The sequence below is a fragment of the Castor canadensis genome, chromosome 1 (genome assembly GCF_047511655.1).
Source record: "Castor canadensis chromosome 1, mCasCan1.hap1v2, whole genome shotgun sequence".
Taxonomy (NCBI): domain Eukaryota; kingdom Metazoa; phylum Chordata; class Mammalia; order Rodentia; family Castoridae; genus Castor; species Castor canadensis.
In genome coordinates this window covers 115379467-115405865 of record NC_133386.1, presented here as the reverse complement: position 1 = coordinate 115405865, position 26399 = coordinate 115379467, and the positions used below count along the sequence as shown (strand labels likewise).

At 37.9% G+C, this 26399-nt stretch overlaps 1 protein-coding gene, 1 long non-coding RNA gene, 8 other non-coding genes and 2 pseudogenes across 20 annotated transcripts in view; 9 read left to right on the top strand and 3 right to left on the bottom strand.

Moving 5' to 3' along the window:
• Positions 1-5637, top strand: part of LOC109679297 (TATA box-binding protein-associated factor RNA polymerase I subunit D-like) — a 46117-nt pseudogene extending 40480 nt beyond the window's left edge.
• Positions 1862-1957, top strand: LOC141416727 (small nucleolar RNA SNORA40; annotated as a pseudogene).
• On the top strand, positions 3652-3723 carry LOC141416757 (small nucleolar RNA SNORD5). Its single transcript, XR_012441350.1, has one exon. It is a non-coding gene; the product is annotated as a small nucleolar RNA SNORD5 (small nucleolar RNA).
• Positions 4553-4690, top strand: LOC141416562 (small nucleolar RNA SNORA8). The gene has a single exon (XR_012441219.1). It is a non-coding gene; the product is annotated as a small nucleolar RNA SNORA8 (small nucleolar RNA).
• Positions 4892-5024, top strand: LOC141416602 (small nucleolar RNA SNORA1). Its single transcript, XR_012441240.1, has one exon. It is a non-coding gene; the product is annotated as a small nucleolar RNA SNORA1 (small nucleolar RNA).
• On the top strand, positions 5259-5332 carry LOC141416554 (small nucleolar RNA Z40). The gene has a single exon (XR_012441217.1). It is a non-coding gene; the product is annotated as a small nucleolar RNA Z40 (small nucleolar RNA).
• A 41-nt stretch (positions 5638-5678) lies between the features above and the next one.
• Positions 5679-5799, top strand: LOC141416618 (small nucleolar RNA SNORA32). The gene has a single exon (XR_012441250.1). It is a non-coding gene; the product is annotated as a small nucleolar RNA SNORA32 (small nucleolar RNA).
• A 195-nt stretch (positions 5800-5994) lies between these two features.
• On the top strand, positions 5995-6126 carry LOC141416582 (small nucleolar RNA SNORA25). The gene has a single exon (XR_012441227.1). It is a non-coding gene; the product is annotated as a small nucleolar RNA SNORA25 (small nucleolar RNA).
• Positions 6127-6239: 113 nt separating this feature from the next.
• Positions 6240-26399, bottom strand: part of LOC109677740 (centrosomal protein of 295 kDa-like) — a 50529-nt gene continuing 30369 nt past the window's right edge. For 8 of the 11 annotated variants that reach the window (XM_074081101.1, XM_074081127.1, XM_074081121.1 and 5 more), the window contains 15 exons: positions 22936-26332; positions 21567-21744; positions 21302-21445; positions 16047-16199; positions 11856-11959; positions 11332-11434; positions 10345-10590; positions 9633-9772; positions 8684-8834; positions 7743-8359; positions 7320-7460; positions 6975-7044; positions 6774-6890; positions 6588-6684; positions 6240-6513 (listed from right to left, as the gene is read on the bottom strand). In XM_074081101.1, coding sequence (XP_073937202.1) covers positions 6378-6513; positions 6588-6684; positions 6774-6890; positions 6975-7044; positions 7320-7460; positions 7743-8359; positions 8684-8834; positions 9633-9772; positions 10345-10590; positions 11332-11434; positions 11856-11959; positions 16047-16199; positions 21302-21445; positions 21567-21744; positions 22936-26332 — 5794 coding nt within the window. In that variant the 3' untranslated portion in view covers positions 6240-6377. The remainder of the gene's footprint in view (positions 6514-6587; positions 6685-6773; positions 6891-6974; positions 7045-7319; positions 7461-7742; positions 8360-8683; positions 8835-9632; positions 9773-10344; positions 10591-11331; positions 11435-11855; positions 11960-16046; positions 16200-21301; positions 21446-21566; positions 21745-22935; positions 26333-26399) is intronic. The other 3 variants (XM_074081112.1, XM_074081135.1, XM_074081140.1) reach the window with 3 other exon arrangements.
• Positions 6881-23674, top strand: LOC141425031 (uncharacterized). The gene is made up of 3 exons (XR_012450107.1): positions 6881-7416; positions 8463-14729; positions 21438-23674. It is a non-coding gene; the product is annotated as an uncharacterized lncRNA (long non-coding RNA).
• On the bottom strand, positions 11522-11587 carry LOC141416718 (small nucleolar RNA U2-30). The gene has a single exon (XR_012441319.1). It is a non-coding gene; the product is annotated as a small nucleolar RNA U2-30 (small nucleolar RNA).
• On the bottom strand, positions 11687-11764 carry LOC141416721 (small nucleolar RNA U2-19). Its single transcript, XR_012441325.1, has one exon. It is a non-coding gene; the product is annotated as a small nucleolar RNA U2-19 (small nucleolar RNA).

Genomic DNA, 26399 nt, shown 5'->3' with positions numbered 1-26399 from the left:
AACAGAATACTGTGGTTTTTTGTTGACTAGTATTCGTGTTACAGTTGTATGTTGACAGTGTCTAACTAGGTCAGAAGATTTGTCATTTAAAATACACATTTCCATGTTACAGAGCAGAAGATGAAACGGCATATCCTGAACATGATGAATGTGATATCAAGTTGGTAGTAAGTGACTTACTCTCGTTCGAGGAAGGTAGGAGTTGTTAGTACAGGAGGAATTAACATTCAGTAGTTTTAAGTTTTATTCCACTTAAAATTTGAAACACTGAATAAATTTAATGCAGGAAATGTAAGAATACACATGCTATTTTTTCAGTAGTTGCTAATACGGGCTTTTTCCTGGGGAGCAATCCAAAGGCCTTAAGCATACTAAGCAAGCACTTCACCCTGAGCTATCCCAGCCCCCAATTTTATTTATTTATTTGTGGTATGGGAAGGTTTCAACTCAGGGCCTTCATGCTTGCAAAGAAGGTACTCTACTGCTCGAGCTACAAATCCAAACCATTTTGCTCTGGTCATTTTGGAGATGGGGTCTCACCTGCATGGGCAGAACTCTCAGTCCTCTGGATCAGTGTCTCACGTAGCTAGGATTATGTGCATGAGCCATGGGTGGTTGGCATCCCTAAATACTTGTAATGAATATTGAAATGTGTAGTGTTTTTAAACCGTGAAATGAAAAAAATATGTAGATGTTGACTTGGGAGTTTTTAAACCTAGGTATAATTTACAGTTGCAAGTAATTAGTATAGTTATTTAGTTTATTTATTTTTATATTGTTGTACTGGGGACATTGTGACATTTACAGAAGTTCATAGAATATATCATAGTTGAATTCACACCTCCTAGCTTAGTTATTAATGGTGTTTGTGTGTGTGTGTGTGTGTGTGTGTATGTAGGATGACAGTTGTTTCATAATAAGTTCTGAATTCCCAAAGAAGATGAAGGTCTATTTAGAGCAAGAGAATGACGACGTTACAGTGTCTAAGAGAAAACTTCTGAGGCTAAAAATACTGGACAGAGGACAGAGTGGCCTGAAAAGGAGACACTGTGAATATCAGGCAACATGCAGTGAAAGTGACTTCATAGGAAGAAATGCTTAAAAGGATAACGCCACCCTGGGGAGGAAGACGTTTTAAACCAAGAACATCCTAAGAATGAGAACCACCTGAAGAACATGGTGAAAACAACTAAAGAATCATAAACTTTAAAACACTAGGAAGAAGCTGAGACATTGCTTCCTAAATAATAGTCTGGCTGTTTTGTCAGTGCTTATTGATTTCAGTGTAAGAAACTTAACAGGTTTTACTAAACCATTGAAACAACGAAGAGATTTTAATCCAGAAAAGAAAATGCTAGTTAAACATGACTGACATCCAGCCAAGTTCTTCTGGTTTGTTTTTTCATATTTCAATTTCTATTTTTGGCAGTATTGGGGTTGGGACAGTGTTTGGAGCTTGCTAGGTAGGCACACTATTGATTAAAGCTGGGCCTCCAGCTCACTTTGTTTCTTAAATGAGACAAGGTCTGCTATGTAGCCCAGGCTGGCCCTGGCCTCATGATCTTCCTTGCCTTAGTCTCCTGAATGCTGGAATTATATGTGTATGCGCCACGATGTCCAACCTCTACCAGCATCCTATTATACCAACTTTTTTCAGATGAAAGTAACATTACTGTAGTAAGAATTGAATTTTGGTTGGGGATGTAGTGTGGTGAATTACAAGATCCTGAATTTCAAGGTCCTGAACTTAATCCCCAGCAGCATAAAAAATCATCTTAGCTTGTTTCAGTCACCATTTTTCTTACTGTGATCATCATTGTGTAGCTGATTAAGGTTAAATGTGAACGAGTAGTGCACGGTTAGCACTTGGGTGTGTTTTTGTTTAACTTCTGGACAAAGACTCAGGTGCAAAAAATAAATCCTCTTTAGCAACCCAAAACACACAAGAAGGTATAAGGATACCTAACAGTTTAAAGTGATGACCATTAAGGTTGACTTAAAGAACAAAGTGTAGAATAGGAAGATAACTTTCAGCTGTGTTCAATCACCATTCATGTTGTGATGCATGAAAAAAGCTCTTTACTTCTTAAGGCTTCTAATTTGAGACTTGAGGTCTGAAGCTGAAGACATCCTTCTGTGAGTGGATCATGCTTGTCCAGATGTAGTAAGTACACAAGTCTCCAAAGTTTCATTTTATAAGACTTAGAGCTTTAATTTCCAATTACATTTCCAAAAAAGCAATCAGATATGTAGTTATGTAGTATCAGTTTCATTTTACTTGAAAGGATTTGTAAGTAGAGCTTTTGAGTTTCCAGGGTTTAGGCATACATTTATCTGGAATTAATTTCAGGTGAGCTAGGGGATTTGAATTAAATACATTAAGATAAATTTGGTAAAAATTAAGAATTACAATTTTCTTATGTGAGACTGGGGTTTGAACTTGGCCTTTTTGCTTACAGAGAAGGCATTCCACCTGAGCCACACCTTCAGTCCATTTTGATCTGGTTATTTTGGCAATGGGATCTCAAAAACCAGGGCTGGCCTGATCTCAGCCTCCCAAGTAACTAGGATTACAGGGCATGAGTAACTGGCACCTTCCTACCTGATTTTTAAATTATAGCCACCTAAGTTACTAACATTTAAGTACTTTTCCATTTGTGAGGTAAAAATTCATCTCAGGTAAAACTGGTGATCTGGAGTGGAATATGGGAAACAGTGAAAGTGATATTTCAATCTTTAGTTCATCTGAAGTAGCTGGTTGATGGTATTATTTAGTAGCCTACACTCTCCTGAAGAGCTTGATTAAAAATACTTTGAGGCTTTTTTTGTCGGATATGGACAATGCTAAAAATTGAACCCAGGGCCTCACATAGCTAGACAAGTTTTCTACAAGATATAGAAATGATTTCATTTTTGTGATTAAAATAGATTTTCCTGTTCATGGCTATTCTTGCATAATTTTGCCAGAGCTTATCAGTTCTTGATAATTACTAATTTTTGTACTTAAATTTATTAAAAAATAAATAAACATTGAGGTCTATCCCGATAAGGCTTCCATACTATAGCCACACATCGTTGGAAATGGCTCATACAGTAATTGTGTGGTTTTGCTTTACTCACAGGGCCTTTTTTTTTTTTTTTTTATGTGCATACAAGGCTTGGGTCATTTCTCCCCCCTGCCCCCACACCCTCCCTTACCACCCACTCCGCCCCGTCCCTCTCCCCACTACCCCCTCAATACCCAGCAGAAACTATTTTGCCCTTATTTCTAATTTTGTTGTAGAGTATAAGCCATAATAGGAAGGAACAAGGGTTTTTGCTGGTTGAGATAGGATAGCTATACAGGGAGTTGACTCACATTAATTTCCTGTGCGTGTGTTTCCTTCTAGGTTAATTCTTTTTGATCTCACCTTTTCTCTAGTTCCTGGTCCCCTTTTCCTATTGGCCTCAGTTGCTTTTAAGGTATCTCATAGGGCCATTTCTTAGGTCTGTGGTAAGTAAACTACAAGACAGTTACAAAGTTTGAAAGAACTGCTAATATATATACATATATATGTTGTTTACCTTAGGTATTGGCAGAAATCCACATATCCTTAGTGTGTAATAGGTAAGTTTTTAGTTGGTGATTAATGGACAATCTTTGAAAACACAGTTCAGATGATGAATTTGACTGTTCAACTGCTGAATGAAACAGACATGAACTAAAACTTAATTCTGACAGAGCTGGAGATAGCTATTAAGGTCAAAGAGTAAACTTAGTTTTTTTTATAGTGAAGTATTTGAGTATCCTTTCTAAGTCTTTGATTTGGCACTTTCGCTGTAGGAGAACTCATTGATGAAATGGGTAAGTGAGATAATTTCTAACTAACTTATCAAGGACTTTTTTTTTTGGTAGGAGGATCTCAGGGAACACCCCTAAGTTCTAGGATTTGAAATTATAAGAATTACAAATTTGCAAGCATAGCATTCCAATACTGTTAAAAGTACATTATTTTAGGTATAAAACAAGAGCTCAGCAAAAATATTTGGTACCATATAGGACATACAGTAAGATAACTCAGGCTCAGTGTTGTGTCCCCATACCTTCTCAACAGGAAGTAGAACAGGAGAATCAAGCGTTGAGGTCAGTCTGGGCTATATAAGAAGACCTTGTTTAAAATGTCAAGATTCTGACTAGTGTGCCTTTTATTTTATGGCTCTACTGGGATGAGAACCTATTGCCATATTGGGCAAGACCAAACTAAAGCTCTATAGTGATTTGGCTTAATTTGATGTGCATATTATGGAGACCAGATAAAGATGACTAGGATTATTTAGTTTGTATTTAGATACCATTCTTTTCAAGGGGTTACAGCATGTGGGTAACTGGAGTTTGAACTCAAGGCCTCACACCTTCGAGGCAGGTGCTCTACCATTTCAGCAATCCCTTCAGCCCAGGATTATATAATTGAAAAAGTTCTGTGGTTCCTTAGAATGACAATTTGGAAATAAGGGTCGAATTAAATTTCTCAGCTGCAGTGCAAACCTAAGAAGGTTGTTAAATGTAGTCAAATGCGATGTGGTATCTGCACTCAGCAGTTTATTTCTGCTGGTGTGTTCAAAGGACAGTGCAATAGAAATTCAGTATGTGTCATTGTTGGTTTTCTTGCCTTTGTGCATGTTAAACCTGGTATTTAATATTGACACATTATTTTCATGGTTTCTTGCTACAGCTATAAATAGTAAATGCTAGGGTGTCAGCACTTGAGATCCAGGAAGGTCCATCTACTCTAAAAATGTAAGGCTTTCTATTGCTTCCAGCTGCTTGTTTTCCTCCTGGCAGCATAACAGAAGAACTTGATAGAGATTCAGAAGTCTTTTGCATGTTGCATGAATCCTCTTGAAAGGAATTTGCCTCATTCCAGATGAGAGGGGGCACTGCTGATTGGTGTCCTAGATTGGTCAATGTGGCTAAATTGAGACACAGGTCATGCTTCCATCTCAGTAAATGCATTGCAGTGGTGACAGTGAGATCTGTAACATTTTGCTTAAGCTCATGGATGAAAAGATGCAATAAGAAAAATGTTTCCTAGAAAAACTTGGTATTTATAAAGTGCTTTCTATAATTAATCTCCTAGGACTGAACAATAAATTGCTTCAGGAAATTAAATCCCACAGGTCCTCAGGTAAGTATTTTTAACTTGTTACTTCAAAAGCAGTGTAGGTAGTTTTGTAATGTTGTAAACCATTATTATATGTATAGTAAATTGCCACTGATAGGATGTTATGATGATAGGCAAAATGTTCAACTGCTCTGAATTAAGCTGACTGATAATAGCCTTTCTGAACATCCATACACTGCAGAGGCTCTAAGGAACTTAAAACATGCATGCATTAAAATTAGTGTTCACTGGGCACTTATTTTCCCCTCATACCCTAACTGCCCTTGAAGTAGCAAGCCCCAGTGGTGGGATTATTCCAAAATACATTTTATAATTGAATTAAAACCATTGAGAACCTTAGTTAGGTGCATTTTCAAAGTTGTTTTGTTCTTTCTGTTTTTAAAACACAAATTTTTCCACAGATGGGGAATTTTGAAGTTGCCATCAATAATTCCAATCTGCAATTCAAGTGGTCACATTAAAGATGAAGCCCAAATTTTGTGGGAAGTAATTTTTTAGATACCTACAGGGATAAAATGGTCATTACCAAGGCTTTTAGAATGCAGTTTCTCATTTGCTGTGGACATGACCATAAAGAAATTTCCCACTAGGTTTTCTATATGCTACTTTGTTAGCAATCAACCTATTGGGGACACTACTGCCCAATAAAATAACCGCACAATGATTTTTCTAATGGTAACTTCATTGCTAATGAGATTTTGTAACAGTCAAATACTGTGCAACATTGCAACATTTGTAATTGTCTTTCTTGGTTATGTTTTTGTCATGCAGGACAACTGGATTAAGCATCTTTTAAAGAGGTATGCACACATAAGAGAAATCTAATGTATGTAGGTCATTTCAAAGAGGGCTTTTAGGGCTGTAAAACCAAGAGCTCTTAACGCTGTGACCTGAGATTGAAGTTCTCTATGGGATGCCACAGTCACTCAGCAGTAGTGCTGTGCTTTGCTGAGGAGAGACACAGATGGTGAAATGGAAAAGTGTTGTAATTCTCTTTCACTCTCTTTTAGGGCTATCCTGGAAGAAAAATCAACTTTAAAGGTGACCTTGATGTGCAGTAAAACCAACCAAAACATGTAAAATTATTAAATAATTTATTGACATTAAATAATTTTGCCTAAAAACACTGTAAAAAGTCAGCATGTATTTTTGGCTCGAAGTTTCTCTAGTGTTTTCTGTGGGGGGAATAAAAATCAAATCATTTCAGTATACTTTTTACTTTAAACATAAAAAACTGGGGGATACCCTGCTCCCCTTATGAAATTCTTTTGCTCTTGCTCTGTTTTGAGCATAAGCTTGTTTCACTTTCTCTTCCTTTTGTTGTTTCACTTCAGCTAGTTGATCATATAATCTGTAAGAAGCTGATGTAGAATTAAAAGAAAACTAATATTGCAGAACAGTGAATCACAGTGAAACAAAAACTACCTGAGAGCCCTTTGATGTCTGAGGACTTGTGTCTTTCTTTCCTCAAGAAGCAGTGCTCTAACTTTATTTATACCCCTGAGGTGACTTACAGATGAGCCTGAAAAAAGATGAATAAGTAAACAAAATAAAAGGGCTGGCAGATATTGGGCAAGACTCCAAATTAAAGGTTACTTAAAGATACTGTACCTGTACAGGGTTGAAAATTTATAGTTTTACTCTGTATTTCCTTCTGCCTCTGACAGGCTTTCTCCATAAATGACTTTTCTCTCTTTACAAATGGTTCTTGTAAGTTCCCTGATATGGCTATAAAATTGGGAAGATTTCGTTAAAATCTTGCTGAATATTTTCACCTCATTTAGCAGTTATATGTAGAGGTGAATGAAATACCTGTAGGCTTGTTCTCTGATACAGCTGGACCATCTGGGGTTTCTGATAGAAGAGGCAGAAATTCACCCACCTAGTTGCAAAAGTCACAGATGAGTTTGTAGTTCGTAGTTACAGGCCAGGTAGGCCGTGAATTACCCCACACCTGGCTTGTTGGTTCTGTGCCTGCAGATCATCCGCTTTCTCATCCTTTTCTTGCTATTGCTGATAGCAATATTCGACAAATACTTTCTTCCAGGTGTGTTATGAAAAAGGTAGATGGTCGAACTATATGAATCCTACATATATAGGGTTTTCCTATAAACTGTCAGTTTCTGCTCTCTAATGTTCAAATGCTAATAAATTTACCTGAACAAAGTTTTTTGTCTCATTCTCTCTCTTCTCTTCTAGGGTTAAGTTTGCAAAATCTGCTTCAGCAATACTGATGTCACTGGTGCTTACTAAAGTGAGTTCTGGTTCTTCCATTATACCATGGCCAGATTCTGTTTCCTGGGCAATGGAAAAAAGGAAGAAAAAAGCCTTGGAACATTTGGTACAAAAGAAATACTAGAGGGGACTGTGGGGTTTTCTCTGCTTTTGTTATTTTCAGTTTGAGGGCCTCATGCTTGCTGGGCAGGTGCTCTACCACAAAGTCCTACATGTGACTTGGAGAACCAAGCAGGTTAACAATGAATTCATTTTGGAGTTTTTTCATGTTTGTTGCTTCTCTTAGCATTTAAGTTTCTCCTGAAAAGGAGTTTGAGTTCTATTTACATGAGAGATGTCACTTACCCAGATTGGAATTGAGCTCTGGAATGAAAATGACTCTCGACTTGTAAGGGGCTCTAGTTGTGCTAGTTGAGATAGGTTTCTTAGGGCTTTTGGAGTTTCCTTAGTTGAATTCTCAAAATATTTTTCACTTGAGAATGGTGTCTGAATTGAAGTTCCCATTTCCACTGTTCTTGCCCATAATTGAGAGTCAGTTTCTTCTCCATGTGGATTTACAGCTAAAACCCTACAGGTTGTATTTTTATCTTCTGTGAGTCCTTGACTTTGTAATACTGTATCAATCTCTCTTTTTGAAAGTTCTTCAAAGCCCAACTTTTCTTCTCTGCTTTCTAGTTTTATTGAGCTCTCACTAGAGGATGAACCACATGGAGTACTATGCTGTACTCGTAACTGATCAAACACAGCAGTGTCATCAGATGAACTGCACATGGAACTTTGGAAGTGAACGCTTTTTTTCTTATTTTGTAATGTTTCAGTCTGTTCAGAGGGACACTTGTGATTATCCCTGCTTTCAGAAGAATCTCTTGTTTCAATGCTAAAAATACTTGGTAGGTCAGCATGCTGACTCCCCTCCTGAGAAGAAAATTCTGGCAGAAGTTGTTGAAAAGATTGTTCAGATCCTGCATGAAGAAATTTTAAAGTTACTCAATAAAACTTGAATAGATAAATCCCACCTAATAATGAGGTCACCTCCTGCAATATTAGTGAAAATCTGTTTTTCAGGCACTGAAACTGAATTTAAGAGCAAATACTCAGCCTTCAATTGAGTCTACATATTAGCTTGAACAAAAAGTTCTAGAAGGTAAGTTGAGGGACAAGGGGCAACTCTTTCATTTTGAAGGTTAATATTTCAAATGCAAGCAAACTGAACACCAAGGACAAGAAAAACCAACAAGTTCAAAGAAGTGGAACCATGAAGTCTTTACTAATTTAGCCATACATACCCTCAATATTTTCTATAGCAAAACTCTGAGCTGCAGCATGAGGGTCAGGTTGTCTTGTGTTAGGAAAAGAATGTAAGCTGGTTCTCCTCAGTGCTGTAAAAGAAACTGTTCTGGATGATGAAGTACATCTTTCAGTTGAAGAATCTGAGCTCTGTCAGAAACATGTAAAGGCTGAAATCAGTTGAATCCATCATCATTGTGTTCCCTTAATATACTAGCTTACCCTAATTCTAAAGACTTGAATATTAGCCAGGTAACATAAACATACTTCTCTGGCAATTGGAACTGTAACACACCTTGGTTGTCAAGTTTGAAATCGGCTGTACTAAGTGTAAGAAGGCACATTAGAAATCTTATAAAATCATACCTATCAAAGTAAAAGGCCAACTCGCAGCACACCCTCCCCCACAGAGTAACTTGCCCAGGGTGGGTCTTCCAAGTGCATAAGCCACCACACCCAGCAGATGTAGAGGTTTTCTTGTAAGAGCCACTGGAGAGCTTTTAATAAAACAACCCCAGCAGTTGGTCTGGGGTGGGGGAGGTATAGCCTGAGCAGTGGGATTTTTTTTATCAGTACTTCAACTAGGAGCCTCAAAACCTAAGCCATGCCCCTAGCCGGTTTTTTTTGCTTTATTTTTCAGATATAGTTTTATACTTTTTGCATGGGGCTAGCCTTGGACAGCAGTCCTACCTAGGGGCTTCCCAAGTGACTGGATCATAATTAACCATAGTTAGGAACCACCACTCCCAGTTTGTTGAGATGGGGGTCTCATTAACTTTGTATGGGGGTTGTCCTTGAATCAAGATCCTCCTGATCACCTCTTGAGCACCTGTATGAGCCAGTTTTTTTTCCATGTGATTCTAACAGGCTGAGAGGCCACCAAGGTTTCTTTTCTACAAAAGAACTATTCTTTGAGATTCACTGCAATGGAAGAGCTCTTTAATATACCTGGTAAAAGTCTCTGTTGTCTTGAGAAATCACAGAGGAAGATGACGATAAGTCAAAGTCTGGATGAGCTTCTAAGGGTTTAAACAGCTGACGATGCAAATTTGGAAAAATGTGTTCCAATTCTGGAAAGTCGAGGTTGACTGTTAGAATTTTGTGGGGGGTGGAAAAGGAGACATTTTAATTTTTAGGTTTTTTTGTTTAGCACCTAGAAAAATACTCCTTTAGAATGCAACAAAATTCTTTTTTTCATGTTTAGCAGATGCTTTCAAATTAAATCCTATATGATTATCTGCAAAGTAAAAGCAGGGATCCTTTCAGTGATCAAAGCTTTGGACAAAGTACCAAAGCCTGATGAGATCAACTAGGAGGAAAGGAACTTTACTGTTCTTACTAAACTTATTTCAGGACTAGTGACTTAATAAGAAAAGGTTCACTGTGTTCAGTGCTGTGGTGGGCCAAACATGTCCTTTAACCTCCAACATCTTTCCCTTATGGAAGATGAATAAGTTAATGTGCCCATGGTCTCGCTGAATCCAGGCCTATCTGATCTGAGGTAGAGCTCAGCCATAGTAGATGAAAGTATCTCTTCATGCCCTCTCACAAAATGCCCTCAGTATTTCTATGGTAAAACATGAAGCTCAAACAGTAACTGCTTAAAATGTATAAAAATCATATAAAAGAGGAAAAAAGTTTTCCTTTAAAATAATTTTACCCCGGAAGTCTGATTTTTCAGGAATCACATTTACTTCCTTTATGTGCTTTTCTGTCATCTGCCGGAAGTGTATGTGACCAGATGTAAATTCTTCCACTATAGGCAACAGAGATTTATGAACATCTGAAGAGTTCTGCTGATAAATAGCTTGTGTTGAAGGAACTATAGAATTTAAAATATCTGTTTCCTTTTGTTTACTGGCAATAGATTCTTGTTCCTGATGGTCTATGTGCTCCGAAAATGACTCTGAAAATTGAATTAAATGAAAAGATTTAAAGGACAGTAACACTATTGAAATCAGGGCCTCCTGCTTGCTAGTCAGGCACTATACCCCTTGAACTGTGCCCTCAACCATTTGCTTTAGTTATTCAAATAGGGTCTTTAGTTTTTCCCCAGGCCAGCCTGGACTGCAGGTGCTAAGATGACAGAAGGTACCACCATGCCCAGCTTTTACTGGTTGAGATGGAGTCTTTCTACCTTTTTACTTGACATGGCCTCGAACCAACAACTCAGCCTAATATTTAAGTACTTTTAATGGTTGGGTAATTTCTTAGAAACATTCTAGTAGAGAAGCATGGCTATGTAAATAACCAAGAGCTCAGTGAAACAAGGTAGATTTTCCATATATGGGAAAAGGTGACACTAGCAAATACTTCCAAGCGTGCTATGGATTTACAGACCACACCCATGACTTGCAGTCATTTATGGAATGCCATACTGTCCAATAAATTCTATTCAACATAAAAACTTTCCTTTTGAGGTGAGCTAATCACTTGGAGCCTGAATTCAAACCCAGTACAGCACGGCGAAAGCCAAAACGAGCAATCAAACAAAAATCCAAAAGAACAACCAAACCAAAACAACAAAACTTTCCTTTTCAAGCTTAAAGACTCCCCACCCATGCATTGTGAAAAAGTAGTGCTTTCTCCCACCATTATACTACAATTTAACTGGTCTTTCCATTTGTTTACAGTCTGATGCTATTACCTGGATCTGTAAGGCTCAATTCTGTGTTTTCATAACTTAAAAAGCTCCCAGTAGACACAGTTATTGAAGATGATGGCTCATGAGAAATCTCTTGTGTTTCAGTCTAAAAGTTAAAGGGAAATATTAGAGCATGATTATCAAGCAATACCTAGAAAAAGTTTAAATCACCAACATGAGCAGTTGTCAATTCTGAGCTCAGGTCAAGTGTAGAAACCTTCATAGTTAGGTCAGTAGTAAAACCTTTTCATCATTGCTCAGAAAGGACTAGCCTTACACACACATGTGCCCCCCCCCCCCCGACACACACACACACACACACACACAAGTCTATTTTAAATCACTTTGTAGTTTTGCTTCTCAGAACTCTAGAGATCATGTGTCAGGCAGACTGAGGTCTTCTGATACTCAGATTTGGCTATTTTCATCATTGATCCACTTCAATAAAAGCAGATCTCAGAGAACACAGATTTTACTATTTTGGTAAACTAGAGAAAGAATTCAGCATACATGAAGACATTACTAACCTTATCACATGGCTTCACAGTTGGACTCAGACATGTATACTCTTCTTCCTCCAAAGCATAACTTAATACTGCATGATTCTCAACATCAGGTTTCTGAACCTTGACTAAAAAATGGGTTTTGAAGTTCAAAATGAAGGGGGATAAATTAGGACAAATTAAATTCTTAGCACCAGAGTCAACATTCCCTGCTCTCCTATAATTTCCTTTAATATTTTGCTTCTTAAACTTGCTTTATCTTAGACCAAACAAACTCACTTTGGTTTTTTAATGAAACAGCAGTCACTGCTTTAATAAAAACAAAAGCAAACTATTTGTCACTGTTATTCCATAAATAAATAAATCCCTATAAAAACACCTGACTACAGCCTAAAAGGCAGAAAAGACTCAAAGTAGTGGGAAATACTTTTGTCATTTTAATGTGGAGAAGCAAGAACAATCATAAGTACAGTTTAATACATGCAGAATGATAGAATAAAGTTGCCATTTTGTGAATCAGCAGCCATTTTATCCTCAGGCCTCACTTCTTGAGAAATGGAGCTTTCAGGTAGCTCCACCCCCAACAGAAATTCTGGTGCTCTAAGACAACTCCGCCCCTAACAGAGACTCCTGCACCTGCGCTAACTTCCTTAAGCTCCCTCTTCTATAAAAGCCACACCTAGCCCAGAGTCTGGGCTGCGCCATCTTTCCCTGGCCAGCCTGGCAGTTCGAGCCTACTATTAAACCTTGCTCTTGGACATGACACTTTTCTCATGAGCTTTCTTTTCGAGCAGCATTTTTCCTAACACAGAAGAGACACTGAAGAAAAATATCAACGTGTAATCAGTGATTGTTAATAAGTGATAGGAAAATGAGTAATTTTTAATACACCCTCCACTTTTTGAGATGGGATCTCGCTATGCTGCCCAGATTGGCCTCAGAAATCCTGGGCTAAAACAATCCACTTGCTCATCCACTGAATTGATGAGACTAAAGATATATACCACCAAACATGGCTTTGATTAAATTTTTACTTATTGCTGTTAGCAATCTAACCCAGGGCTTTATGTATGCTAAGCAACCATCCTATTACTGAGCTATAACCCCAGCTTCAAATTTTACTTTGTTTAAACCTTTTAGTGCTTCCTAAACTCACAATGAGCTTAACAAATTATTCCTAATTATATCTGACATATTAGAACATATCAAATGTGTACTTTCTGCTGGGTGTCAGTGGCTCAGGCTATAATCCTAGTTACACAGGAGGCAGCAATCAGGAGGATCACAGTTTAAAGTCAGCCCAGGCAAACAGTTTGCAGGACAATATCTCAAAAATACCCATGCAAAGCAGGGCTCGGTGGTGTGGTTCAAGTGGTAGAGGACCTGCCTAGCAAGTGTGAGACCCTGAGTTCAAACCCCAGTACAAAAAAAAAAGTTCTGAGTATTAATATGTGTTTGAATTTGTGAGAAAGCTCTGAAACAAAAATAGTTCCACTGAATATAAAAATTTTGGCCTTATTACCACCATATTAATTAAAAGATCACATATGCTAAAGGTATATTATTTTCTCAAATGTTTGTGTAAAATATTTTTAAGTGGAAACCCAATACATAAACACGTACATTTACATGTGTATGTGTGTGCATATATTCACTCATAAAACATTACAGGGCTGGTGGAGTGGCTTAAGGGGTAGAGTACCTGCCTAACAAGCATGAGGCCCTAAGTTCAAACCCCAGTACTGCAAAACAAAACAAAAACCGCCACAATTATATCATAGATAAATAAAGCAGAAACAAAATAGCAAGCATCATGTTCATTTTGTAAGTGGTCTATTTCAAAAGTGAGTTAGGAGTGAGAAGTTAGTCTGAAATTTCTCAGTTTGATCACAGGTATTCACTATTATCTATAATATACCAAAAGACCACCTCAGAGGAGAGATGAGTGAAGAGGGTATCATTTGGGTACCAAGAAGAAGTGAAAAGTAAAAGAAAGAAGCAAAGTCAGACATTCAAAAATTCACTGGATAGAACCCTGGAAACTGGAAGAGAAATTAAGTGTTATTAGTTTAGATTTGGTTCTAAAATGGGGAAGTAACATGAAAGCCACACCTTGAATATCTTCCCAAAACATGCACAAGGCACCATTTCCTGCTGTCCTACAAAAGCAAAGGGTACAAACTCAAAAGTTGGTGAGTACACCTAAAAGGCTAGTAAGAAATTAAAGTGTGAGGTATTGACCAGTATTAAGTGGCAGGGAGAAAATGGAGAAGTAGTAATACAATAAGACACTTCTAAAATAAAAATAATCTAAATTGAGGCAATACTTTCAGAAAGAGAAAAGCAGCCCTGACAGAGTAAGGGGCCAACCCAGAATTATTAGCTAGGTCTTGGTGTTTCCCTGTTAAACAGCAACAATTTCATGGAATGCCAATGCCAGAAAAGGCTGCTCGCTTTTGTGTTTTGACAGGGTTTACTGTGTAGCCAGGCTTGGGGGCGGGGGCGGGGGGAAAGCCTCTCTGTGATTGTGGAAGGCAAAAATAAGACCACTCATAATCATGTCTAAATGCAGACAAAACCATGAGTATTGTCCAAAACACAAAAATGATCAAGCATCCCTTATCCTGGTGACTGCTGTTGCTTCACTAATTACAACTTTACCTTACTGCATTCTTCCTTCCTTCCAGATAAAACTTTCTTATGGCACCCCATAACAGAATTACCTCTGCTTCCTGACAGCACCCAATACAAATATGCAAAACCTTGTTTCTTCCCCTGCAGATAACAAATCTGTGGATTTTCAAGTGCCTCCTATAAAAGGGCATAGTAAAAAAACCTACACACATTCTTCCATATACTTTGGATCATCTACAGATTGCTTATAATACCTAATATAAAGTAAGTGTTATTTATGTAAATGGTTGTTATACTATATTGTTTTGGGAATAATGACAAGGGATAAGTCTGTACATGTTGATATAATTTTTTCCCCCTTTTGGCAGTGCTGGGAATCAAATCCTGGGCCTCATGCATGTTAGGCAAGTGCCCTACCACTGGGCTATACCACAGCCTTTGAAATTATTTTTGATCTGCAGATAAAGAACCTTTAAGATAGACAGATAATTGTAATTTTTTTCTAATACCCTTTTATTAAGAAGCCTCATGTTTGCTTTTGGTGTGCATTTTCCCTTGATGCCTGAACAGGTCAAGACACCCAAGTTCTGTTCAACTATAGTATGTTCCAAAATCTTTGGCTAGAGGACATACAGATAAAAGGAAAATACAAGTATACGCTGGTGTAATTAATCTAAAGGAATGATGTAACAGTTTTATTTTAAAATGATAAGAATTATAATGTACTAGAAATTCTGTATGTTACATTTACTTTAACCTACAGTTTAAAAAGCAGATGCTAAAGTCAATTTTTTTCTATAAACCCTCAAGAAGAAAATCTCTCATCTCATTCTATTTAACTACAGATATAGCTACGATACCAATTATCTGAATATATGTGACAGCTAAAATTAAGAAATCTGGGTAGAAAGTTAACCATTTAAGAGGTGTGTCACATATAACAGAGCAGTGCTACAACTCTGTAAGGTCAGTAAGCAATATTACACAGAAAATAGCTTTCTGTATACATGTATACACTCAAAAGCAAGAAAATTAACATCGGTTATTACCAGGTGGTAGCATTAATTGATTTAAAGTTCCTTACAATTATTTTCCAAATATTTACAAATGAAGCAGCTCATTTAGAATCCCACAGAGAGAATTTTTTAAATATCTCATAATACTTGACTTACAATGTAGACTCTTACAAATAGGCTTAAACATAAAATTTATGGAGCTGCCAACTACATAAACTCATCCTGATATACTTCCTGTTGGTATTTATTTAATAAAACATTTTAAAAGCAAAACTACTTACTTTCAATAAACTTCAAGTCCCTCAATTTTCTGTACAAACATAAATACATGCTTATTTTAAAAATCTACAATATATGAGCATACAGAATAGAAAATGAAACCACATCTCCAACAAAGGTAAGCCTGTATCAACACTGATGACTACCAGCCCAGGTAATTTGTTATGCATAGAACAACAGAGTATGGGTGTACCATACAGTCACTATCATAAATAACCCTACCGCAATTCTTTTTTGTCCATGTATCCTTGTGCACAATTCCACTTTCAATTTCTTTACCTCTCACCTGCTTCATCAGAGTCATCACTTTTGATGCCCTTCTGAACAGGTAGTTGTTGACAACCAAATGGGTCATGAGCAAGTGGACTCCCAAGGAAACTTTGTTCTCGGCTTATTGAGACCCTCATGGGGTCTCTGTCTTGAAGAAAATTTGGTTTACCTGAGAAGTAGTAAAAAGAATTGACTTACTAAATTTCCACTTAAGTTTCCTGAGTGAGTTAAAACTAAAATGGCAATTTAGATAATTAGGTAAAAATCTAAACTCTTAAAGACCCCATTTATGTAGTAGAAAAATAATGACTGTTTATCATTCAGTCAGGCCTTTATTTTAAATTTTACTAAGATTTTAATGATATCCCTACTACCTAACTCGATTATATATCAGTGGTGATTAATCACATGAAAAAAAATACCTGGATAATCTAGTAACTATCAGTAGTGTTTAAGATATAATATGCATAAATGATAGACATAAAGTTCAAAAATAGCCACAACAAAATAGGAGCTTAGGGAATAGTAATTAGGAGGGCATGAGGAAAGCCCTATAAAGGACCCTCTAGTGTTCCAGTTCTTGTCCTGGGTGTTGGTTACATGGTTATTTCAGTTGTTTATCTGATTTCAGTGACTTATTTTACTGATAAATCACTGAAATAAGCACCTCTGAATGTCATGCTTTGACACAAAAATAAGTAATCAAAGGAATGTGCAATACTGGAAGGAAGTAAGCTAATTTAATGTGCAGAACCCAGAAAAAAACGGGAATTAAAGGCACCAGGTATTACAAAAGGAAGACACTCATTTTCAGGGACAAAAAACACGGATAATGTTTAAAACTATGTACTTGGAACATTAGATCTTCTGGTCTCCTGCTATCCCTGTCCTTCAACATCATCCCCAGAGGAGACTGAAAGTTTATCTTCTGGAGAAACTGAATTTAATACGCTCCGAGTTCAGGAGGATCAGGCACAGAAAGAAGGAAAGTGTAGAAGGGAGTGACAGAATGCCATAAGGAAAATCTGGGTTAGTAAAGAAAGTCTGCATCAACTCAGGCCCCCAGTTCTGGCTCTATAACACTTAAGTCAGGCTTTTGCTGTCATTAGAGGATCTTTCTTTACAAAGAAAAAGAACTATAGGTATTACATTGAGGGTCCTTGATGAAAAAGTCACACCTTTCCCCATGAAGTCCAGCAACTAAATAAGGTTCTATCCATAGGACCTCCATACAGTCCTCAGCATCTCACTCAAATATATAAAGGTATAGAAGAAAGCCTGTAAACTATAAGACACAAATCACACACACACATACAGGGGGAAAAAAAAAAAACCCACCAACTCAAAATGAGAAAAGCAGAACCCAAATCAACAACTAAAAATGTAAACATGAGGCCCTCTCGGAAAAGTAACTAAATCAAAAAGGGCTGGGGCTTGGCTCAAGTGATAGAGCACCGTCTAGCAAGTTCAACGTTTGGAGTTTAAAATCTCAGCACTCTCAAAAAAGAACAAAAATTTAAATATTCTGCATTCATGAAACAATAGCAGAACATTATACATGAAAAACAAGAGAAAAAAAGAACCTCTTGAAACTACAATTTGATAACCAAAATAAAAGTCCAGCATACTGGGATAAAAGAGTTAAGGAAATCTGCACAGAGAGCAAAAGCAAAATAAATGAACTACTGGGGAAAGGAAGACTTGGAAGATTATACAGATCAACATTTTCAACTTTGTCAAACCCCAAAGAGTCTACTTAGATTTTTTTCCCCCTCTCTATCTGGCCTACCCAAATCAAAGTTTAATAACTACAGATACAATGTATAGCTGTGCTTTTTAAATGTACACATTTTAAAAAGGTAAGTTTTCTCACCTCCACTCCCAAACCAGTTTTATATCCCCTCCCCCTTCGAGCAAGTAACACTTTGCTCTAAGAATGACCTTGCTTGCCACCTGTAATCCCAGCTATTCAGTGGAGATCAGGAGGAAAACCAGGCAAAAAAGAGCAAGATGCCCATCTCAACCAGCAAACTGGACATGATGGCTCAAGTGAGCATTGATCCTAGCTATAAGGGAGGCCACAGGGAGGATCACCTCTAGGTCTGAGGCCCCAGGCAAAAATGCAAGACCCTATCTGAAAAAATAACTAAAGCAAGCAAAAAAGGACTAGAGACATAATTTAAGTACCTGCCCCGTAGCATGAGGCTCTAAAAAAACAAGGACCTTGGTAAAGCCATCCAGCTTTCAATTAAAAAGGTTTTCATGGCAGAGGAAACAGTGTCAACTTCACAGAAAATTGTATTTAGAGGTGTAGGTATTAAGAGAATGTAGAAGGATAGCCATCCATTCTACAGAAACTTTAGGCAAATGGAAAAAAGTTGACTTACAACAGGACAAAAGGTTTATGGAGAGAAATGTAATCATACTGTACCAACTGTCAAAGCAGTAAAAAATATTTACACTAAAATGATAATTTAGCTGAATTTTTGCTTAAATCCAATACAACCATGGTGGTAAATCCAAGAAGGACACCTGAGAAGTGATTGTTGAGTAGGATTCAGAAGAACTGCTATTTAACGGTATATGGCAATGTTTGGCTTTTTAAACTATTTGTATGTAATACTTTGTTTAGAAGTATTACCTGAAGATGTATTACCTAAAGATGTATGATACCAGCTATCTTATGAGAGCTCTCAAAGGGCACATGAAAGGGAAACTTGTCAGTTCAGGACAAACTTACCAGAGAAATGGTGCCAGCAAGACCATGAAGGGCTTCGCAGATAAAGCTAGGGTCTTTGATTTATTTAAATTTACTGCTCAAATACAAAGAAACCAATGGAAAGTTTTAAATGAGGAAAGGGAAGGAGATTACTCTAAACATAACATGGGAAAATTGGTTTAGAGTAAAGCAAGACTGGAAACTAGGAAAACACTGGGAGTAAGGTAGTCATCCACGAAAAAAATGACTGCCTGAAGTAAATAAGTAGTAGTGGAAATGGAAAGAACTGGGCAAATTTAGGAGTTCACAGAGTGGAACTGAAATTTGGTGACTTATTTATTGGGTGTTGGAGAAGGGTATAGCCAAGGGAAGGGCCAAGCCTTCCCATCTGAGTTCTATTCACCAAAGGTAGCAGGGAGGAGCTGAAAGATAAAGGAGATAAATTGATTTTCCTTTATACAACATGACATTTTTGAGGATTCCCTCATAGCCATTCTGAATTGGGCGAACTGTTCAATTCCTGAACAGCTGTGGTTTATCAAATGCAAAACAGTTTAAAAAAGCTTCCAAAGCTAGGAATAAATAAAATCATTACTCCATAAGTTCCATGAGATATAATAAAAGTGCAGAAAGTGCAATGATTCTTAAGACTTACTCTGAATTTCCATCTTCCTTAATTCTCTCAAACAGAAAAAGGCTGAAGACCAAAATAGTTAATTGTAACACAATACTTCTATGTATGTTGCTAAGAAATATAAAAAAGCTCATTTACACACACGCCCTTTAAAAAAAAAAAAGAGAGATTTGCTAACTGGGCACAATGCCTCACATCCTAGCTGTCTCAACTTGACATCACTTGGGCCATCATAAACTGTTTGACCTCCCGAAGAGACGGACACTCCAAGGGAAACATCTTATTTCCTAGCACCTGTGCCAGAACGAAAGCCCTAGCTCCTTGACTGCCCCCAGCAACTCCTATTCTTGCCATTGGTCTATAAATGAAATGCCCTGGCTCCTAGAACCTGTACCAGGACACAAGGCCCAGTTCTTTGATTACCCCTAGCAACGGACAATGGACAAGTCACAATGGGAAATCCTCCCTGACCCTTTACTAGGTCCTTCCTTTCCTATAAAACCCCCCAGTCTGTAAGTGACAGTGGACTCTAGCTCTCTGGCTGGAGAACCCCTCTGCAGGTTTCTTCTCCTGAATGAACTTGTGCTGATGTTGAGCCATGTCTTTGTCTATCTCTCTGTGCTTTTCAGTCTACTTGGAAGGCAGAGCTGAGGAGGACAGAGGTTCGAGGCCAACCCATCTCAACCAATAGCTGAGCATAGTGATGCACATTTGTCATCCCTGAGTCATGGGAAGCATAAATAGCTCTTGGTCTAGGCTGGCCCTGGCATAAAGAAGATCCTATTCAAAACATAACTAAAGCAAGGGCTGGGGTGTGTGGCTCAAGTGGTGGAGCTCCTGCCTGCAAGTGTTAAGTCCCTGAGTTCAAACCTCACTACTCCAAGAAAAAAGATTTGCTTTAATAAATCTGATCAAGAAAATTATTCGGTTGAGTCTGAAATCTAAAAAAGATTATGAAATTCAAAGAACTGCTTACAAAATACTGCAGGTTGGAATTTTTATAGGTAAGAAATATGGTAAGGGACTATGGTTTGTTCTAATTATCCTTAAAGCCAGGATTCCTTTGGGGTTTTTTTGGCAGTAGGGAACTGAGGGCCTTGCTTTCCTTGGCAGGTGCTCTACCACTTGAGCTATACTGTCAACCCTTTTTTGTTTTACTTATTTTTTGGTAGGGCCTTGGCTTTTTTATTAGGGGCTGTCCTCCGAATGTGGCCTCCTTCTACTTAGGGCTTGCTGCCTAGCTGTGATCACAGGCACATTACCACCAAGCTCCATCATCCTCTGCTTATTTGTTGAGATAGGTCTTGATAACCTTTTACCCAGATTGACCTTGAACTTTAATCCTTCCACTCTCCACCTCTGGAGTAGCTGGGATCACAGGCTCAAACCACCACGCCCAGTTCCTAAGGATTTTAAACATCATAATCATCAGTGAAAAGAAAATCAGGAAAAGTATTAAAGTAGAAAAGTGGCAAGGAAAAACAGCAAAAAGAACTGAGTCACATCTTAAACATGTTTAGAAGAAAAACAGGAATGGAAGCAGAGGGAATAAGAGTGTTAGAATATGGGATATTGAAGATTTTTGTCTGCTGTAAATTGGTCTCCCCCTATATAAAATTAAAAAAAAATAGTTACTTAATGGTACATTTTTTAAATCCAAGTTTTAAAAACTATTTTAAGTAAAAAAAAGTTTCTCCTTGGGCTGGGAGCATGGCTCAAGTGGTAGAGCACCTGCCTATCAAGCACGAGGTCCTGAGTTCAAACCCTACTACCACCAAAAAGAAACAAACAAAAAAACCCAAACTTTTCTTCTCACAAGTAGTCAAAGACTAAGTGTCTTAGATAAATTTTGGTATCCTGAAAAAATGCAGAAAACTGGCAAACCATTAAAAAAACTTTCATCCAACCATCTATTCACCTGGTGTAGAAGGTCTGCCACTTGCTGGTGATTCCACTTCTTGTATAGCACTAAGTTCATGTTGGTTTAAGTCCAGTCCACATTTAACTTTGGCTACAGGTGGTTTTGAGGCATTTCTGCTTGGTTCTTTGTCCAGATGCTCACCTACCGAGAGAACAAGTTAAGCACAATGAAGATCAACAACCATATTATTCTCCAAACAGCAGACTGCAGGAGATGAAAGCAAAAATAATCAGCAGAATTACAATAAATGCAATCATCTTACTCCGTTGTGAGGCACTAGCAGCTTCTGAAAGCAGATGGTTATCATCAGAGGTGTTCCGATCTGCGTAACCATTGCTTTCCTGATCATCTCTTGGTAAGTCTTGAATATTCGGAAGGCACTCTCTAAGCTGCTCCATCTTCTGCATTCTTAAACCATTTTCAACTGTAGGCTGACTTGCCTGAAAAAGTGGACAGATGAGAGTGGGGATAACACATGTTGAGATTATGTGAGGAGTGCACTACATTTAGATCTCCCTTCTTACATTAGAACCTCCAGCAAATAAGTAGTTCCATCACTCACATGATTACAATTTTATTCATATATAAAACATGAGATATGATTCTAATATTAAAAAATTGATCTTCCCATTGAGAAGTACAACCACTCACAGCCCTGGACATAAAAACCCAGCTTCCTCTATACCTCTCCACAAGAGATTATACCTGGGTATTCCTCTCTGCTTTTCATTTGCATTACTTTTTCTTTAAACAGGCATTAACTTCTCTTGGACTCAATCCAAGTTCTCCTGAACTTCAAAGAGTTGTAGAACTCTGTTTACACTTAAATAATGAATTTAAGAAATGGCCGACTACAATATGGATACATTCATATTCAGGAGAAAGCCCTCTTGTCTCCCAAGAACTATGGTAACTGTCTGAGTGACTAAGCCAGTCTCCTCAACAATTCAGATGCAGGTCCAGCTCTACATCAGCCTACAACCATGCTAGCTTTTTAACAAATGATAGCAATGTCAATTAAGGAAAAAGAGAGTACTGATTTTGATTCACATATAATGTCAACAAAGTGCTATACACAAAGAACCCAAGGTTTGCTATGACATAAGAAACTTTCTGCTAACCAGTTATGCCTACAATTTTAATCTATGGTAAACTTAAAATTCATTATAACAAAGTATCAAATAAGAAACTATATACAAGGTGTGGCTCAAATGGTAAAGTACTTGTCTAGCAAGCACAACATCCTCAGTTCAAAACCCAGTACCACAAAAAAAAAAACAAAAACAAAACCTCTATTCTTACTGGGAATGTAGCTCAGTTTACAGTGCTTACCTATCAAGCACAAGTCCCTAGGCTCCATCCCAGCACACAAAGGCAAACAAACAACAAAAATTTATATTCTTTCATGGTGTTAGCATTTAAAATTAGTTGGGTTCTAACTATTAATCTCATAAACACCACATGAGGTAGATGAATTTTAATTTCCACATTGTTTAGTATAGAAAATAAAAGCACAGGTGAGATCAAATCATTTACTCTCAATAATTCAATACTTGTAGGCCGAGAATTAAATGTGAGTCAGGTTTAAACCTCTACTGTTTAATATTTAGGTATGTAAGTTTAAAACGTACCTGACCATTATTAAAGAAATCCTTCAAGGTCTCTTGATGTTTCTGTATCTGCTGTTGCAATGCTGTTTGTCTCAGTACAAGCGATTCTTCTTGGGCTTTTTGACTATAATGCAAGACTCTTTGTAGATCCAACTGCTTCTGAAGACCCACGTTATCTTGCTGAGCTGAGAAAGGCTGTGAATAACTCAAAAGCCTATCTTGAAACCCTGGTGTCACAGAATCACTTGAGGGAGCTGCATGTTCATTTTCAGAATATAATTCACAAATGCTTTTAGATTTAGCTTCTGCAAAAGGCAGTGGAATGAATGAATGATCTGTTTCCTTGGATAGCAATAAAGAGGGGACAGCATACTCAGCAGATTTATTTTGTTTCTTTAAAAGGAGCTCTGCCTGGGGCTTCTCATTAGGACACACCTCCCTTTCTAAGTCCAACAGCACTGTCAAATTCCCTTGCTGAGACAGAATAGGCTGTGAAGGGCTCAAAAGCCTATCTGATTGCCTTGGGATCTTGGTATCACTGCTTTTGGTTTGGAAAGACGTTTGGGTTCCTTCAGAGTCAGCAACAGGCAGGGCTACCTGGGATGAAAATGAAGAGGAACTGACCTGCTCCGATGACACCCTTTTCTCTAATTTACTTAATCTTTGCAAGAGCAGTTCTTCTTGAAGTTCCTGTCCAGATCGAATGGCTTTCCTTTGTACATCTAAGTGCTGCTGAAGCGTCTTCAAATCACCATGGTGAGACTGGACAAAATGCTCAGAAGATACCTTTTCCTCAAATTTAAATTGTCTGGGTAACACTAATTCTTTCTGGCTTTTTTTAACAGAAGGAAAAGAATTTGTCTGTGCATGCAAGTGTTCTTGAAGTACAATCAAATTATCTTGTTGAGGTAAAACAGTATGTGATAAACCCAGCAGCCTATCAGGCAAAATCAGCATCTCAGAATGACTTGAGGAGGTTGTATTATTGTTAGTTGGACAAAGTTCTTGAGTTCTTTCAGATTCACTAAGAGGTAATGAAGCAAATGAATGCTGTGAGGAAGAGGTACCAACCTGTTCAGGAGATAGTCTTCCCTTCCAACGTCTCTGTTTATGTAAAAGTATTTCTTCCTGAGCTACCTGTCTAGATTGAATGATGGCTTCCCTCTGTGCAGCTACTCGTTCTTGAAGTGCCTTTAAATTTTCTTGTTGAGGCTGGATGCACTGTGCTATCTTCGAAAGCCTGTCCTGCAATTCTGGGATCTGAAAATAGCTTGCAGTTATTTTATTATTATTGTCTATTGAAACAGGTTCCTGGGTTGTACCAGAGTAGGCAGAAGGTAATGATGTAAATGAAAGCTGTCCTGACTGAGGTATGAATGAAGATAAGCCAGTTTGTTCCTGGGTTGTACCAGAGTAGGCAGAAGGTAAGGATATAAATGAAAGCTGTCCTGATTGGGGTATGAATGAAGATAAGCCAGTTTGTTCAGAAGATGTATTATCTTGGGTTTTCTGACTAAAATGATAGGCTTCTTTCTCTGTCGCTAGACATTCTTGGTGTTCTTTCAAATGACCTTGTAGAGGTAGTGTATCTTGTGAAAATCTCAAAAAACTTTCCTGAAGTCTTGGAATCTTAGAATGGCTTAAAGGACCTGTACTGTTACTCTTGATTGACATAAACTCCTGTAAACCTTCAAATTCAGCTGCCTGGGATGAAGAGGAGGTGCAGGGCTGCTCAGAAGAAATTCCTTTTTCCAGTTCACTTTGTTTATATACAAATTCCTGAGTTCCTTGTCTAGCTCCAAGTATTACCCTCTGTACATGTGACTGTTCCTGGAATGTTGTCAAATTTTCTTGCCTTGGCAGGCCATGCTGTGGAAAGCTAAGAGACTTATCCTGAAATGTTGGAGGCTCAGCTTCGGTAGAAGCTTGAGAAGCGTCTAAATGCTGAGCTGGTGAGACAGGCATATTGTCCCTCAAATTCCTTTGTCTATGTAAAAGTAATCCCACTTGAGCATCAGGTCTAACCTGAAGCATATCCCTCTGTGTGGTCTGCTGTTCTTGGAACAACTTAAAGTTATCTGATAGAGGTGGGAACTGCTGTAGGAAACTCGAAGATCCATCCTGAGATCCTGAGATTTCAGACTGGCTTGAGAAAAGCCCTTTCTCTCTAGATTTTGTATTAGCGAAAGGTAGTGAAGTAAACATGTGCTGAGTTACTTGCTGTGGCAGAAAAGAGGGCTCAGCTTGTTCAGAACATATCCTTCCATCTAATTCATTCTGTTTATGTACAAGTAAGACCTCCTGGGCTTCGCGCCTAGCCTGAAGGACATCCCTCTGAATATTCAAATGTTCTTGGAGAAATTTTAAATTACTTTGCTGCAATACCATAGGCTGTGAAAAATGCAAAAGCCTGTCCTCCCATTGTGCAAGCGCAGGATTACCCGAGGGGAGCACAGAAGCTCTGTTGGCTGGAGAAGAATCCTGGAATCTCCCAGGTTCAGCTTTGGCAGAACTCAGTGAAGCATGTGAATCTACAGTCACCACGGGGTGGAGTGCAGAGAGACCAGTGTGTTCTTCCAGTTCTTTTTGTTTATACAAAAGCAGCTGCTCCTGTCTTGCCTGAAGAATACTCTTCTGTAGTTCTAACTGTTCTTGAAGGGCCTTCAAATGACCTTGCTGGGCTGCGATAGTCTCTGAGGATGTCAAAGGATGATCATGTATCTGGCTGATTGCAGAATGGCCTATGGAAACTGTACTTTTGTTTATGATTGAAAGGGGTTCCTGAATTTTTCCAGACTCAACTTTAACAGGGAGAAAAGTAAAAGAATGTTCAGATGCCAGTGGTAGGAATGAAGATGGTTCAGTGAGCTTAGAGGATATATTTTCACTGTCATCTGATAATATTTGTTGAGATTCTAAAGCTTGAAAAGTTGGTACCCTAAGTGTTTCAGGTATTTCTCTAGCACCCTGTAATACCTGTGGCTGATCATATGACAAAGCCCCTGAAAGCTTATGAGAATCTTTAGGGACCAATTTATAGTCTCTCTGTTGTGTTTCAGTCTTAGAGAACTGCCTTAGATATTCCTGTGATTCTATGTTGGCTAAAACATCTGAAGTTCTTACTATTTCTGTTGTTTTTATCTGTCTTTGTGGAAAGTGATTTTGTCCTGGTACCTGAATATGATCTTGTTCTAATTTACAGATCTGTATGGGTTGCATGTTAAGACTTAACTTGAGTCTCTGACTTTGATTCCAATGCTCTGATATAGCAGTACGTTTTTCAGATTTCTGTGGTAGTATTGATATAACAGAATCAGATATCAAAGATGTGGCTGACATGGATGGATACCTTCCTTTTAATATAGTTTGATACTCTAGTAATCGTTTCCTGGCAGTTTCAACAGATTGCTTGTGTAACCTATCAAAAACAAGCAGAAAAACAAGTATATTATTATTTTTTTTAATGAACGAAAAATGTCTTACAT